The 16,451-nt window shown below is 51.3% G+C and overlaps 2 protein-coding genes across 7 annotated transcripts in view; both read right to left on the reverse strand.

Annotated features, from left to right (window-relative positions):
* Window positions 1-6,194, reverse strand: part of HNRNPUL1 (heterogeneous nuclear ribonucleoprotein U-like 1) — a 46,509-nt gene extending 40,315 nt beyond the window's left edge. For 2 of the 5 annotated variants that reach the window (XM_011983309.1, XM_011983302.1), the window contains exons 1-2: window positions 6,092-6,194; window positions 328-450 (exon numbers count right to left, since the gene is read on the reverse strand). In XM_011983309.1, the coding sequence (XP_011838699.1) occupies window positions 328-445 (118 nt within the window). In that variant the 5' untranslated portion in view covers window positions 446-450; window positions 6,092-6,194. Of the gene's footprint in view, window positions 1-327; window positions 451-3,514; window positions 3,595-3,876; window positions 4,981-6,091 lie in introns of those variants that run through there. The other 3 variants (XM_011983292.1, XM_011983315.1, XM_011983324.1) reach the window with 3 other exon arrangements.
* Window positions 6,195-6,890: 696 nt separating this feature from the next.
* Window positions 6,891-16,451, reverse strand: part of AXL (AXL receptor tyrosine kinase) — a 54,146-nt gene continuing 44,585 nt past the window's right edge. For both annotated transcript variants that reach the window (XM_011983514.1, XM_011983509.1), the window contains 6 exons: window positions 15,915-16,007; window positions 15,390-15,511; window positions 14,651-14,760; window positions 11,733-11,892; window positions 10,708-10,844; window positions 6,891-9,095 (listed from right to left, as the gene is read on the reverse strand). In XM_011983514.1, the coding sequence (XP_011838904.1) occupies window positions 8,744-9,095; window positions 10,708-10,844; window positions 11,733-11,892; window positions 14,651-14,760; window positions 15,390-15,511; window positions 15,915-16,007 (974 nt within the window). In that variant the 3' untranslated portion in view covers window positions 6,891-8,743. The remainder of the gene's footprint in view (window positions 9,096-10,707; window positions 10,845-11,732; window positions 11,893-14,650; window positions 14,761-15,389; window positions 15,512-15,914; window positions 16,008-16,451) is intronic.

The following is a 16,451-nucleotide window of genomic DNA, read 5'->3' on the forward strand; positions in this document are numbered from 1 at the left end:
GTTTCACCGTGTTAGCCAGGATGGTCTCGATCTCCTGACCTCATGATCCGCCCGTCTCGGCCTCCCAAAGTGCTGGGATTACAGGCTTGAGCCACCGACTAACATCACTTTCATACAGATATCGTGGAACCTCCCCTCTCCCAACACTTGGAAGTAGGACTGAGATCTTTCCTTTAAACAATTCTTGCCAGAGTGACAAAGTCTAGATGAATTCCCCAATAAAAAAGATGCATAGTTTCTCTGGGAAGACACACTCTAAGCAGAGGGTAAAGGCTCCACGTAGATTGTGTTTCCATCCAAAGAGATGAAACATGTGTATTTTCCTACCTGGGCGATAGACCTGCTGCTGCTCCATTTCCAGTGGTCTCCTCTCGTAGCCGGACTCGTTTTCTTGTTTGATGACTTGGGTATCATAGAATTGGTTCTGCCTGGTAATATTGTCCATGGCATCTTAAAACAAAATAAAAAATGGCCAATTAGAGGGGCGGTTCATGGAGATCCCTGGACCAAAGGGTCCAGAAGGCATCTGCGGGCCCAGGAGCTCAACTTAAGAGTGGTAAGAATAACAATATTAACTATTCATGGAGTGCATACTATACTCCAGAGCCTGGGATACAGCTGAAGACAAACTTGCCCCACTGAAGCCTTCAGTTTAGGGAGACAGACAAATCTTAAAACAAATACATGCAAAAATTTAATATGATTATGTTGAAGGCTACAAAGTAGTACCAGGAGCTAAGAAAGGGACCTGGAAAATAACAGATAAGCCTTGACTCAAAGGATACATAGGTGATGACTCAGTGATGAGAATGGAGAATGTTACTGGGGTTGGGATAACACATGTGAAAGCTCAGAGGTGGAACTAAAACCAGAGATTCCCTCAAGAACCTTGCAGCCCAACCCAGAGAGAATTTTAGAAAGCTAGGATGGGCAGCATACAGGCTCTCCTCCCCAGGGGCTAGCTCTCAGTCAGGGCCCCAAGGGCCCTACTACTGGCTATGCCAGGAGCCATGGGACAGAACCAAAGGGAAGGAGAGACTATTCTGCCACTTGCTAACTGACTGGATACCTTCTCAGAGGATAAATACATCTGAGCACAAACCAGGTGCAGCCCAAAGCGAGGAAAGTCACAGGTCACGTGGTTTGCTACAGGTCTGTTGACCAAGGTTGAAGGAGGGCTTAAGGAAGGCATGAAGGGGGCTCAAAGGACTTTGTTGTAGCAAGTAACGGAGAGAGGAAGAAACAGCATTATCTCCTTAATTGGAACACAGGGCCCTTTCAAACTATTCTGCTGCTTCCAGGCTCCAAGCGCAGTACTCCGCTTCCCACAAAGCCTCTTTTCCTGAGCATCTCTCCTGTGTCCACAGAGGCAGCCTCTCCTGGAGAGGCTATGATTCTAGGGTCCTTCTCCACTCCCTAAAACATCCCCCTTCTAACAAAAGGCAGGCCCAGTGCTAAGCCCCTCACACATGCGATTTCATTCGTAACACCCCCGGGGGCTAGAGCAAACACACTATTTGTTGATTAACCCCATTTTACACTTAAGGAAACCAGGCTCACAGAGATGAAGTGACTTGCCAATATCTTTAAGCCAGATTTGAAACGAAGTCTGTCTGAGTCTAGAATCTACGCTCCAAAGCACCTAATTCGCTTTCCTCTCAGAGACGACTCTCTGGCCAGACCACCAGGTAACTACTACCCCACTACCCTTTCTTGCTAGGCATTCCTGCCACGGTCCCTCCTGCTCTAGACACACATACACAGGCTCACTCCGTTCTTCACAAGTCTCTGCAATGGGAAGTTCTCTTTCCAGCACCTGGATCCTAGATAATCTCTAGGCCATTGCCTATCCCAAATCCACACTCGAGTTATCTCCCTCCGGGAAACACTATCTCTTATGAACAAGTATCCAATGCCAATCCCAAATCTTGTCTCCACTGTTACCTCATTTCTGTCCTCATTCCCTTAGCCCCAAGTCCCATGGTGCCCTCTTTTCAGAAAAACTCCACAAATTCTTACGCCAGAATCCCTTCTACTTACTCCTTAACCTTTCCAGTCCCCCCATTTCCCAGTCCTACTAGAAACCTGCCCTGAGGCCTGGTGCAGTGATTCACGCCTGTAATCCCAGCACTTCAGGAGGCTGAGGTGAGCAGATCACTTGAACCCAGGAGTTCAAGACCAGCCTGGGCAACATAGCGAGACCCCATCTGTATTTTTAAAAAAGAGAAAGAAAGCAAGCTCCTTTTCCTTTTTTGAGACAAAGTTTCACTCTTGTTGCCCAGGCTGGAGTGTAATGGCATAATCTCGGCTGACCACAACCTCCTCCTCCCAGGTTCAAGCGATTCTTCTGCCTCAGCCTCCCAAGTAGCTGGGACTACAGGCGCCCACCACCACGCCCGGCTAATTTTTGTATTTTTAGTAGAGACGGGTGATGGGGTTTCACTACGTTGGCCAGGCTGGTCTTGAACTCCTGACCTTGTGATCCGCCCGCCTCGGCCTCCCAAAGTGCTGGGATTACAGGCGTGAGCCACTGCACCCGGCCCGAAAGTTGCTTTTTTCTAACTGAAGATTCACTCCGTCCTATACCAGGGTTTCCTCTCCTCAGACAACCGCAGATCTACCCGAACCCATTCCCAGAGTCACACCTCCTGGCTGATGCAGAGTTCTGTGCTTCCCGCTGAAGGCCCCCACTCCCTGGGTACACAACTAACTGCTTCTGGGAACCGACCATATCTCTTGGAGACGCTCAGGTCCAGAAACATTCCCCACACTCCACTCTGAGGCCTCCAGTGAAGTCAACAGGTTTTCTTTCTCTTTGCTCCCTACAGCCTCCCCCCTCCCCATATTCGCTAAGCCAGATACATACTCCTTCTGTGCTGGACACAGGATCCTCTGTCTCCCGCCACATATTTCATCCACTTGGAATGTTACCAACTCATCTGCCCCCATCCCACCCGCAGCTACCCCGTTCTCCAAAAAGCCCACAGTTAGCTCTAGACCATTCAGCAGCAGCCTCAGAGTTATTTGTCCTCAGTCTTCTTAGCTCTAGACCCCCAGATCCTTTGTTGAGGGAAAAATCCTCTCCCCCTCCAGCCTCTGGACACCTACACCTCTTCTAGAAGCCAACCAGAAAGTCCCCAGATCTCCCAGCACCAAATGTCCAGGCTGTGCCTGCTTCAAGGGTGGCCTTCCAGCCCCGGAAGAGAGATGGGGGTGCCCCCTCGTTCAATCTCCCGCAGCCCCTAAATGCTCACCAGCCAAACTCCAAAGCACTGAGTCCATTAGACCCTCCCCAGCCACAGACACCAGCGCCTCCACCTCACCCACCCACCCCCGAAGCAAATAGGAGAACTCCCAGGATCGCATCCAGCGGCATACTCCAGGATTCTGCTTCCTCAAAACTCTCGCAGCCCCGCACACCTGGACATTCTTTCCCCACCCTGGAAACACGGCTCCCCACCCCGCAGCCCACACGCTGGGCTGGCCAGGCCGCCAAGCCCAAGGAGCTCCGAACCCCAAGATCTCCATTTTCGAGACCCTCCCAACCCTAATGGAAAACCTCTTGTTCTTCCGACTCTCTTCGGCTCCAGAAACCAGTTTCCGGTCTCCGATCCCTACGGTAAGGAATCCTCCCCGCCACCCCCGTCCCTCACCTCCGAAACCCAGAGGCCCCTCCCCCAGTGTCCCCCCTGCACCGAGCGTCTGGATCCACCCTCCGGTCGTGCCGGGGCCCTTGTCCCCAGATCCTTTTCGGCGGCGGGTAGCGGGATCCCCCGATCCTCAGGTCGTCTCCCCGACCTCAGGCGCTGGACTCCCGCGTCCCACAGCCCTTTCCTCGGCCCAGGCTCCGGGCTCCCCGGCCCCCGCCCCGCGCACTCTCACAATGTCCGTCCGGCCCCGAGTAGCCGCCGGGCTCCGCGTGCGGCTGCAGCCCGGGCGGCGGTGGCTGCGCGGTCCCCTCCAGCTCGGAGCCCCCCTCGGTCTCGACCTCCTCGTTGATGTGCCCGGGTCGCCCCGGTTCGTCGTCGGCCTCGAGCTCCCGCTCGTCGTCAGGCTCCTCGGCCTCCAACGCCGCCTGCAGCCGCTCAGCAAGCTCGGCCTTGAGGCCTCGAGTGTCCAGGCCGCGGCGCTGCAGCTCCTCGCGAAGTTCGTTCACCTTCAGACGGCGCACATCCATGGCCCGGGCCCCCGGGGTGGCCCCCGAGCCCGGCCCGGCCTCCCAGGGCTCTGTCCCCCTTAAACCTTTCCTGTCAGGAGGCGAAGGGGGAAAGGGGGGGGGCCCACTCCAATGGCGGCGGCGGCTCAAAATGGCCGCCGCCACCGCCTCCCCCTTCACCCGTGCCTCGTCCGATGTAATACGAGTGCCAATTGGTCAGTGCATGGGGCAACGGGCGCGGGCCCGGAAACCTAGCCAATCAGAGTGCGGTTTTCAAAACAACGGCAACGAGAAGGCCTAGGAGCTACCGGGTAGGAAGCGTTGGCCTACGTCGAAGCCGAGGCCGGAGCGGAGGGCGGGAAAAGGCAGGAGGCGGAGCGTGCGCTGATTGGGTAGCTCTCGCGCGCCGGCTGCAGTAAAGCCCAATGAAAATAAGGGAGTAACGCTTTGGGCCAATCAGCGGTGAGATCTCAGAATGAGCGTCCGACGGCCTTTCCTGCGCAGTCCTTTCATCAAACTAAGTGTCTCTGTAACACACATTCCGATTGGTGTACATCTCCCGCCCCTTGAGGAGTCCGAGCGGGTAAAACCACTAGAACCAATCAAATGGAGGGTCGTCAGAAACGCCCTCCTTCCTGTTGCCTTTGAGAAACCGGAAAGAGATGAATTCACCAGGGGCCCGCCCCTTGCCGTTAGGGCGGTTTCAAAACAATCTGCCCACCAATCGCAGTTATTGTCTTAGCTCACTAAAGCGTAGAGATGGCTCGTTTTAGGAAAAGTGCCCCAGATTGGCCGTGCTTCAGAGGACTGCCTCACAAATTTCGCTGTAGGAGGAGGTATACGAAATAGATATTAAGTGGATATACAGTTCGTAATCTGGAAGGAACCCAGTTGCCTTTAGTAAAAGCAAAATTTTGACTTTAGAGAGTCCCGAAGGTTTGGCTATAGAGACTAGACTAACAACGGGAGGCTAGTTGTAAAGGACACGGCCTCCCCTTCCCTTGGGTAGTCCGCGGCGGCCTTGCTCTATGGTCGGTGCCTGACGTGGAACGGGCGCTCTGCACGCGACCATAGAGCCTTCCCCTTACGAAAGACATCCAGAAGTTCACCGACCGCCCTCTCCAATCCTCTAATCGGCTGTTCCCGTAAATCGGGCTGTCTGGCGTCTGTATTGACAAGCTCAAACCCACGGATCCGTCATTAACCTTCGCGCTCATGAATACAAAAGCCACAGAGCTTCCCTGTGTCTAATGCTGCACCACCTGTCGCCTCTAACTCAGAAAACAAAACTCGAGTAAGACGCAATCGGGATACATGATGCAGACGCCCACTGCCTCCTGAGCCACACGTTAAGCCCGCAGAAGCCACACACCATCTCTACTTAGACAAAGGCACACCCCGCAGACGTAAACAAACAGGCGTGCGTCAGATCAGACGCATCCAGTTCTTTTTTTTTTGTTTTGTTTTGTTTTGTTTTTGGGACGGAGTCTCGCTCTTGTTGCCCAGGCTGGAGTGCAGGGCCTCGATCTCAGCTCACCGCAACCTCCGCCTCCCGTGTTCAAGCGATTCTCCTGCCTCAGCCTTCCGAGTAGCTGGGATTACAGGTCCCCGCCACCGCGCCCGGCTAATTTTTGTATTTTTAGTAGAGAGGGGTTTCACCATGTCGGCCAGACTGGTCTCGAACTCCTGACCTCAAGTGATCCGCCCGCCTCGGCCTCCCAGAGTGCTGGGATTACAGGCGTGAGCCACCGCGCCCGGCCCCAATTCTGATCTGCTTTGGGTAAGGTACCCAGCTGCAGTGTAGAGGTGCCCACTACGGTCCGCAGAGGCAGGCGGCATCAAATGATAAAGATAATACAGGATAGTTGCACTACAAGCGAACACTACAGCAACCCAGACACACAGCACCCACTCAGCAGCGGGACAGACACTCACGTGGGCCCAGAGGTTCCAGTCCAGACACCCCGCCCCTCGCCCACGTCCGACTTCCTCTCTCTCTCCTCCCAGCTTCCCACAATGATTTGTTCTAAAAAAGTTTGTGGCCCGGATTGAACTGTCCCTGGTTCTCAGGAGTCGCCACTGGAGGGCGTCCGGGCGCTGCCAAGGGTTTCTCCATTTGCTGCTGGCCACACCCGCGAACGCCTGCTCGCCAGTGCATGCCAGACACGGTAGGTTGGTCTTGGCTGGAGGCCCCTTGTGGGTCCGTGATGGTCGAAGGTGTTCTGTGCCTGTGTTTCTATGTCAGTCTGAACGTTCGGGGCTGTGAGTACCTGTTGTAATCTCCACGTCTCTTGAGTATTTGTGTCACTTGACTCTGGGTCTGTGTCTCTTCCTATTCGTGGCAGGTATCTGCCTGAGCATATTTGTAAATATGTTTGTGTCTGTGTAATTCTGTGTGTCTGTGTTACTCTATGCATCTGAATTTCAGTCTTTTTATTTGTGACCAGGTCCTCCCGGGTGTGTCCATTAATTCATGTGTCTGTTACTTTGCGGGGCACAGGTGTGTGTGTGTCTGTGATGCTGGATCCGTATGCCAGTTCCTCACTGGGCGATTCTGAGAGCCTGCGTCTCTTGCTTGTGTGTCTTTTTGTCTATCTGTATGTTCACCTCTACCCTCTTTATTGAGGAGAGAATTCCAAGACCCCACCAAGCCTTCTTTTTTCTGATGGGGGAAACTGAATTGCCAGGGAACGGGGCCACATCACAGCTAAAAGGAGACAAGAGGAGACAGAAGCTCATTGATATACAAAGTTTTATGTGACCTGAGCCCCTCTGAAGGCACCAGAGTCCACACTGTATACTCAGAAGATGAGGGATTGGCTCAGGGGGGCAACATAACCCGGAAGGCGGGAGATCGTCCATCCCCTGCGGGAAAGGAGGCATCCCTAATGCATTGCACAGGCTTGAAGGGGGCACACCCCCACAGGAGGGGAGGAGGAAGCAATGATGGCTAAAAAGGAGACGGGCATCCCAAAGAATACTACAGTATAGGGTTAGAACCTTGGAATTGCACTTAATAGTCTAGACCTGTGGACCTTTAGACTCTTAGAAACTTAGAACATTTGAGCCTTAGAACTACAGTGCTTAGAACTATAAGATTTTAGAAATGTGGATTCTTGGATGCTTAACCATGGTCCTAGAGAGGCAGAATGCAGCAAAGAACCTAAAGGTGTCCAACATTAGAAATGATTAGAACTTGGTGTCTAGTTAGTCACAACTGAGTGTGAGAGTCTTATAACTTAGATACTTAGGATCCAGAATCTTGGAGCAATGGAATCTAAAGTGCCTTGAAACAGAACAAACCATTAGAATCTTATTTAATCGTCTAGAATCTTGGAGCATCTGATCTAGAATCTTAGACACAGAGAATCTAAGATCTTAGAGTAAGTCTTAGAATATCACATCTTAGAACATTGGACCTTAGAAACTCCATCTTTAGACTCTTAAAACTTTTAAATTACAGATTCTAGAGCTTTTGACCCTTAGGATGTAAGATCTTATACAAGAGAATCTGTTATCATAAAGCCTCAGAAACTATAATTGATCATCATTAGACTCTTAGAACTTAAGAAGATAAAATTTTGAAGGCTTATGGTCTAGAGTCTTACAGCCAGAGTATCTAGACTCTCAGAGCCTTAAAACATCATATTTTAGAACACTAGGCCTTAGAACCTCCATGTCTAGAATTAAAGAATCTTTAGAATCTAGAATCTTACATTCTAAGGACTCTGAACCCTAGAAAAATAAAAATCTAGAATCATAGAGCCTTAGATCCTAAAATCAGAATCTTAGAGCTTTAAAACCTAAAACCTTGAGGCCTTATCAAAAATATTAGAACCAGAAAATCTAAAACCACAGAATCTCAGAGCCTTAGAATAGTAGGTCTTAAGGTTGAGTGCAGTGGCTCATGCCTGTAATCCCAGCACTTTGGGAGGCCGAGGTGGGTGGATCACTTGAGGTCAGGAGTTTTAGACCAGCCTGGCCAGCATGATGAAACCCTGTCTCTACTAAAAATACAAAAATGAGCCAGGTGTGGTGGCGGGTGCCTGTAATCCCGGCTACTTGGGAGGCCGAGGCAGGAAAATCATTTGAACTTGGTAGGTGGAGGTTGCAGTGAGGCAAGATTGCACCACTGCACTCCAGCCTGGGCGACACAGCGAGACTCTATCTCAAAAAAAAAAAAGAAAAAAAAAGTAGGCCTTAAAACCTTAGCATTTTAATGGAATTAGAGACTTTGGACTTTCAGGTCCTTAGAACCAAAGACTCATAGCATCTTTGAAACCCAGAACCTTTGAATCTAGACTCTTTAAACCTTAGACTCTAGAGTCTTGGAATGTTAATACCTGGGAGGACTTCACATATTGCAATCCAACCCCTTCCTTTTACAGATGGTGATGCTACTGCTTTCAAGGTGATGCTATTGTACAAAGAAGGGGAGGGACCTGTCTGGGATGGAGGTGGGATAGGTAGGAAGATAGGGCTTCAGGTGGGGATAAGGCCTGGGGTGGGAAAGTGGGGAGGTGGAGTTTCCCCCAGTGGCAGTGCCTAGCTTGGATCCTGAGAGGGAGTCCCAGGCGGAGGGTTGTCTCAGGCGCCATCCTCCTGCCCTGGGGCTGCTGGGGAGCCCCTATCAGCAGGCTGAGCGGGGCTAGGGGCTGTGGAAGGGCAGAGGACATAGCGTCCAGCAGGATGGACCTCAGCCGAAGTGAGGCAGCTACAGGAATCCTTAGGGTCTGGCTGGGTTGGGGGGTCAGCTCCTCCAGCAGCTCCGGGAGGTTCAGGATAACCTCCACCCTCATCCATGTTGACATAGAGGATTTCGTCGGGCTCCTGGGCAGGAGGCAAGGCCTTCAGTGTGTTCTCCAAATCTTCCCGCAGCTCTGTAAAACTTGGCCGGTCCTGGGGATTTAGCTCCCAGCACCGCGACATCAAGGCATACCTAGGGCAGCAAAACGAGGGTTGGGAGATTGAGCAGGGACTCAGAAGGGGGGCATTCTGGGAGCCTGGGGACGTTTTAGGACACTCAGGGGACTGGGGGCATTTTAGGGGACTGGAGGGAGCCTCAGCAGTTTGAAGCCATCTATGGGGATTTGGGAATTCCCAAGAGTTTCTGAGTTGGGTCCTGGGAGACTCAGGAGCTGGGAAGGGTCTTGGGAAACCTGGCTGGGTATGGAGTAGTATTCTGATGAGGGTTTGCTAGAACAGACTTTCCCAGCTCCCCAGAGCAGACTTGCATCAAAGCCTGGCTATGCCTCTTACAAGCTGTGCTGGTTTAAAATAGATCCATAAATTCTTTGACCCTCCTCCCCGCAAAAGATGGAGAATAAATCGTCTCCTCTTGAGCATGGGCAGGACTTAGTGACTTGCTTCTGATTTGGCAGAAGCAATGGCGTGTGTGACTTCTGAGACTAGGTCATAAAAGGCATGCGGCTTCCTCACACTTTGTCTTGCCACGTTGTGAGTAAGATCAAGCAGTGCCACAAAGGGGTCCACCTGGCAACAAACTGAAGCCTCCTGCCACAGCCATGTGAGTAAGCCACCTTGAAAGCAATCTTCCAGTCCCAAGCTTCAGATGACTGCAGCCCCCAATGATATCTTTGTAAGTTCATTAGAGATCCTGAACCAAAATCATTCTGATAAGCTGTTCCCAATATCCAACTTTCAGAAACCATGGGAGATAATAAATGTTTGTTGTTTTAAACTACTCGATGTGGGGATATAGATAATAAACACACCAGCTGTGCAACCTTTGACAAATAAATCGCCCTCCCAGACTGGGCACAGTGACTCATGCCTGTAATCCCAGCACCTGTCTCTTATACACATCTAGATGTGTATAAGAGACAGGTCCAGCCTGGGCGACAGAGCAAGACTCCGTCTCAAAAAAAAAAAAAAATGTTAACTGTTATTTTTACTCCTTTCAGCTCTTGGAGTACCCAAGGTGGACTGAGGAGTCTCAAGCCCCAGGCTGTCTCCTCCTGACCCAACCAGCCTCCTCTCTTTACCCTCAAAGTGCTGGCTAAATGTCACGGCCTTCTCTGCATGCTCTAATACTGCAGAGTTTGATAAGCATTCCCTAAAGGATCCTGCAAACATCTCGGAGGAGACCTGAGTCTGGAGAAGGTCAATAAAACAAACGAGGGTTTTGCAGAGAGTCCTGGGTGTTGAGGAGCAGGTGGGGAAAGCATGGTGTGCTCAGGAGTCTGGAATGAGAAGTCTCTGGGAGTGCATGTTCCAACGGCAGGGCCGCCAGGTAAGACTGTGCTGTTCTTCACTACCCAAGGATACCTGGCTTGGGGGTGGGGAGCCAGGGGACTGATTCAGCCTGCATTCCAGACACAGACAAAGGAGGAAAGGGTGTCTTCAGCTGATTTGCACCCCACTGGCCAGTGGTGGCCCTACTCAGAGCATTGGTGAGGGGCAAGTGGGTCATTCAGCATTCTCAGGGATTCTGTCCGGGTTATAGAGAGTACTGGACCTGTGAGGGCCATGTGGGGGTAGTCAGGGGTTTGGAATGAATTCTGGGTTGGGGGAAACCTAAGGATCCTCACAGTCCATCCAGACAGTCCGCAGGCTGCTTCAGGCGATTTCCCTGGCGCAGATAGTCATAAATCTCGCTGTTCTCCACGCCTGGATATGGGGTTTGGCCTCTTGTGGCAATCTCCCACATTGTCACCCCGAAGGACCACTGTATGGGGCAGAGGGGAGGGAATTAGACGGTGTCTCCTGCACAGAATCACCCGCCCCAATACCCAGGTTCATGGGTACACCCACACTTATGTACATATATTCACAACCATCTTCTGGGAGCGTCACAAGTATTCACAGAAACATAATACTTTAGCTGGGCGCGGTGGCTCACGCCTGTAATCCCAGCACTTTGGGAAGCTGAGGTGGGTGGACCGCCTGAGGTCAGGAGTTTGAGACCAGCCTGACCAATGTAGTGAAACCCCATCTCTACTAAAAATACAAAAATTAGCCAGGCGTGGTGGTGGGCGCCTGTAATCCTAGCTACTCGGGAGACTGTGGCAGGAGAATCGCTTCAGCCCGGGAGGCAGAGGTGCAGGGAGCCAAGATCATCATGCCACTGCACTCCAGCCTGGGTGACAGCATGAGACTCCATGTCAAAAAAAGAAAAAAAAAAAAAGAAAGAAAAAAAAATATATGTAAAGTATTTGACACAGGTATACACATGAATAAGTAACTTTTGTGGATGCATACACATGCTCACCATCACACGCATATACACACTTCATGGACACATGAGCTCATGTGCCACTCTGCACACCCTGGCTGTCCACATTCTACGAGTGTGTGCGCATGCACACATAATCACTGCAGCTTCTTCTAACCTAAACTGTCTACACTGCTACCATGCACACATGGGCCTGTATTTATCCTGGGCATGTATGCACCACTGTTCAGAGATGCCCACCATACTCCAAGACATGCCTAGCCCATGTAGACAAGCCCCTGCAAAGGGAAGCCAACATGTCCCTGTGACCCTTGCATTCACAGCCGCCCAGTCAGGCCATGCCCTCCCATGGCTCCCCACTCTTGGTGGGGATGCACGTACCACATCACTCTTGCTCGTGTAGACACGGTCAGCTAGACTCTCAATGGCAATCCACTTGACTGGCATCTTGGCGATACGTCCCTGGCGGTAGTAGTCCCCGTTGTAGATCTTCTTGGAGAGCCCGAAGTCCGCCACACACACGGACATGTTCTCATTCAGCCTGTTTGGATTGGGGAAAGGAACAGGGTCAGGGCATCGGTCACCTCCACCAGGAAGTCTGCCCTGGCTCTCAGACACATCTGCACCTCCTCCCCTCACTGTCCTGGCTGCAGGGTGGGGATATGTCTCCCAAATCTTCACCCCATTCCAGAAGAGAACTGCTTTACTTCTTGTTCACTCTGTCAAATGAGGATGGGACAAAGGGCTTCCTCAGGCCTTCCCAACTTTGGCTCTTTGCTAGATTCTAAGGTCCTTCCTTGAGTTTGATTCCTTGATGAAAAAGCATTTTTTTTTTCTTGAAGTATACTGTACATACGGAAATGTGCACAAGTCGTAAGTGAGCAGCTCACTGAATTTTCACACACACACCCGTGTAACCAGCAGCCAGATTAAAAAACAGAACATGGCTGGGCACGGTGGCTCACGCCTGTAATCCCAGCACTTTGGGAGGCCAAGGCAGGTGGACCACTTGAGGTCAGGAGTTCCAGACCAGCCTGGCCAACATGGTGAAACTCTTGTCTCTACTAAAAGTACAAAAATTAGCCAGGTGTGGTGGTGTACACCTGAAATCCCAGCTACTTGGGAGGCTGAAGCAAGAGAATCAGTTGAACCCAGTAGGCAGAGGTTGCAGTGAACTGAGATCGCGCCACTGCACTCCAGCCTGGGCAACAGAGCAAGTGAGACTCTGTCTCAAAAAAAAAAAAAAAAAATGGCCAGGCACAGTGGCTCAAGCCTGTAATTTCAGCACCTTGGGAGGCCAAAGTGGGAGGATCACTTGAGGCTAGGAGTTCAAGACCAACCTGGAAAACAAAACAAGACCCTGTCTCTACAAAAAAAATTAAAAACTAGCTGGACATGGTGGTACATGTCTGTAGTCCCAGCTACTTAGGAGGCTGAAGCAGAAGGATAGCTTGAACCAGTAGTTGGAGGCTACAGTGAGCTATGATCATGCCACTGCACCCCACGCTAAAGGACAGCGTAACACTCTGTCAAAACAAAAAAGAAAAGAAAGAAAGGGAACGAAAGAGAAAGAAAGGGAAAGAGAGAGAGGGAGGGAGGAAGGAAGGAAGGGAGGGAGGAAGGAAGGAAGGGAGGGAGGGAGGGAGGGAGGAAGGAGAAAGAAAAAAAGAAAGGAAGGAAGGAAAGAGAAAGAAAGAGAGACAGAAAGAAAGAAAAGAAAAAAGAAAAGAAAGAAAATCCATGGGACAGGACATTCATACGATGAAATACCATACCACACAGCAAAGAAAAAGAGCAAACTTCTCCTACACAGATTCATCTCAAAAACATCATGCTGAGCCACAGAAGCCAGACACAAAGCAGTACAAACTGCATGATCCCATTTGTATGACTTTTCAGAACAGGCGAAACTAACACTGAGAAGTCAGGATAGTGGGTACCACTTGGCGGTAGTGATTGGAAAGAGGAAGAGGCATGAAGGAGCCTGCTGGGGCTAACAAATATTCTTTACCTTGATCTAGTGGTTACATGGGTCTATACCCATAAAAATTCAGTGAGCTGAGCTTGCACGTATATGATGTGTATTTTAGTGTATGGAAAATATACATCAATTTTTTTGGAGATGGGGTCTTGCTCTGTTGTCCAGACAGTAGTGAAGTGATAGCATCATGGCTCACTTCAACCTCCTGGGCTCAAGCAATCCTCCCACCTCAGCCTCCCAAGTAGCTGGGACCACAGGCATACACCACCATGCCCAGATAATTTATTTTTTGTAGAGCCAGGGTTCACTATGTTGCCCAGGCTGGTCTTGAACTCCTGGGTGCAAGTGATCCTCCTGCCTCAGCCTCCCAAAGGGCTGGGATTATAGGTGTGAGCACCTGGCTCGGCACCTGGCCGAGATTAATATTCTAACTCTGTGGTTCCATTCCCTCCACCCTCTACCCTCCCCTTACCCTCTATTCTGGCTTTTGGGGGATTTATTGTTCTTTCTTTTTTTTCTTTTTTTTTTTTGAGATGGTGTCTAACTGTTGTTACCTAGGCTGGTCTCGAGGCTCAAGCAATCCTCCCACCTCAGCCTTAGGAATGGCTGGGATTACAGGTTACTATTTTCTTTTTTCTTTCTTTCTTTTTTTTTGAGACAGAATCTCGCTCTGTCACCCAGGCTAGAGTGCAGTGATGTGATCTCGGCTCATTGCAACCTCCGCCTCCCGGGTTCAAGCAATTCTAGTGTTGGGATTACAGGCACACACCACCACACCCGGATGAATTTTGTATTTTTAGTAGAGAGGGGGTTTCGCCAAGGCTGGTCTCGAACTCCTGGCCTGAAGTGATCCACCCGCTTCGGACTCCCAAAGTGCTGGGATTACAGGCGTGAGCCACCGCGCCCTGTCTGGCATGTTTTCTGCTTGTTCATTGGTGGGGAGTTTGGTTTCCTTATACAGTGTGGCCGCTTCCAAAGGGCAGCCCCAGGCAAGTCACCCAGCATGGAGCGGGACAGAGATGGGGCTCACATGTCCCCACCCCCATCGGTCACCTCAGTCCCTTTGCTCACCTCATGCTGTGCACTGAGCCCACCTTCTGGTCTCTTCCCTCTCCACATCCAAATGCTCCTTCCAGATCTCAGTTCAGGACCCACCTCGTCCAGGAAGCCTTCCCAGACCCCCTTACTGACTTTCCTGGCCCTGAGTTCTGACCTGCCCTTCGTGGGTGTCTAGCCCCGCTTCCATCCTAAGAAGGAGGGAGGGAGCTCCCTCAGGGAGTGTGGGAGCAGCGTGGGGGTGTCCCTGAAAGGCACTCACATGCAGTTCCTGGCCGCCAGGTCCCGGTGTATGAATCTCTTGGTACTCAGATATTCCATGCCACTGGCGATGTCCGCCATGAACTTCACTAGCATCTGAGTGGGCAGGTACTGGGGAGCCAAGGCAGGTGGGAGGAGAGGTCAACAGAGTCCCTGATGTGATCCCTCCTCCCTCTATCCCTTTGTGCAATTCTAGCTCTGCCCGAATTGGTTTCCCATGGCCCTGACAATTCAACCCACCCCCTCTCCATGGCCTGCAAGGTCCTATAAACTTGCTCCAGCCTTCCTTTCGGACTTGATCGCCTATGTTCTTGCCCTTGACTGACACTCCCCAGACTCCCCTCTGGTCTTCAGACAAACAATGATCATTCCCACCTTCGAGCCTTTGCCTATGCTGTGCGCTCTGTTGGGATCGCTTCCTGCCCAGATCTCCAGACATCCCCCCAGCCCCAACTCCTTCACAATCACCTCCTCAGCAAGATCTTCCACGTCCACCCAAATTCACTGCCTGGCCTCCTTATCATCCATCCTAGTGTATTTCCTTCCTAGCACTGAAACACTTAAATCATCTTGCTTAGGTATTTATTAGCTTGTTTATTGTCTGCCCCTCCCCTGCTGGAAGACATGCTCCAGGAGAGTAAGCTCCTGGTCACCATGGTCTTCCCAGGGTCTGAGCAGCCCTGGGTACCTGATAGATACTCAGTTAATATTTGTAGACTGGATGACTAAATGCCCCTTACCACTGGCTGGTCCCCAAGCCGGGAATAGAGGAGGAAGCTGTGTAGGTCTCCATGCTTCATGAAAGGTAAGATGACCACAGGTGCTGGAAAGCTCTCTCGTTCAGAACCCTGGAAACAGACACCTGAGCCCCCCAGATAGCCCTGTCACTCCTACTGGGCAGAAGGGGAAGCCAAGCCCCCTCCCAGCCAGCCTCCAGCGTCTCCTTCTCACTCCCCATCCAATCTGGCCGCCATATTGTCTGGGGGGTACTGGCAGTGGCAAGGACCGAGCTGCAGAGAAGCCGTTTCCAGCACAGTTCCCAGGGACATTTCCGGAGCCCTCCTGGGGACCTCAGCTATTTCTGGGACTGGTCAGAGGTCACATTCCAAGCTGAGGGAGAGTAGGAGGGGGAAGCTTGCTGACCCTGAAGGAGCGGGGAGCAGGAAGCCTGGAAGTTTGATCTTCCCATGGCCAGAAGAAGGGGTCTTCCCTCTGCAATGGCCCCCATGGGGCCTGTAGACCCCTTGAATCTGCTCCTCTCTCACCGATGAGCCTCATGACATTGGGATGGTCGAATTCCTTCATGCAGACTGCTTCACTCAGGAAATCCTCCAGCTCTGACCTTGTGCAGATGGCAACTTGAGGGAGAGAGAAAGGTGGGTGTGGTGGAGGGGAGGAGAGGGAGGACTCTCTCTCCACCTCCTCTCCATCATCATCATCATCATCATCATCATCACTCATCTTCATCAAACATGATTAGTAAGTACCAGGTGCCGTACTCAGCATTTTATGTGTGTGTGTATATATATATAGAGAGAGAGAGTGGGTTTTTTCGTTTGTTTGTTTTGTTTTGTTTTTGAGATGGAGTCTCACTCTGTCGCCCAGGCTGGAGTGCAGTGGTTCGATCTCAGCTTACTGCAAACTCCGCCTCTCGGGTTCAAGCAATTCTCCTGCCTCAGCCTCCCGAGTAGCTGGGACTACAGGTGCATGCCACCACACCTGGCTAATTTTTTGTATTTTTAGTAGAGACGGGGTTTCACCGTGTTAGCCAGGATGGTCTCGATCTCCTGACCTCGTGATCC

Source organism: Mandrillus leucophaeus, unplaced genomic scaffold (genome assembly GCF_000951045.1).
Source record: "Mandrillus leucophaeus isolate KB7577 unplaced genomic scaffold, Mleu.le_1.0 Scaffold106, whole genome shotgun sequence".
Classification (NCBI taxonomy): Eukaryota; Metazoa; Chordata; class Mammalia; order Primates; family Cercopithecidae; genus Mandrillus; species Mandrillus leucophaeus.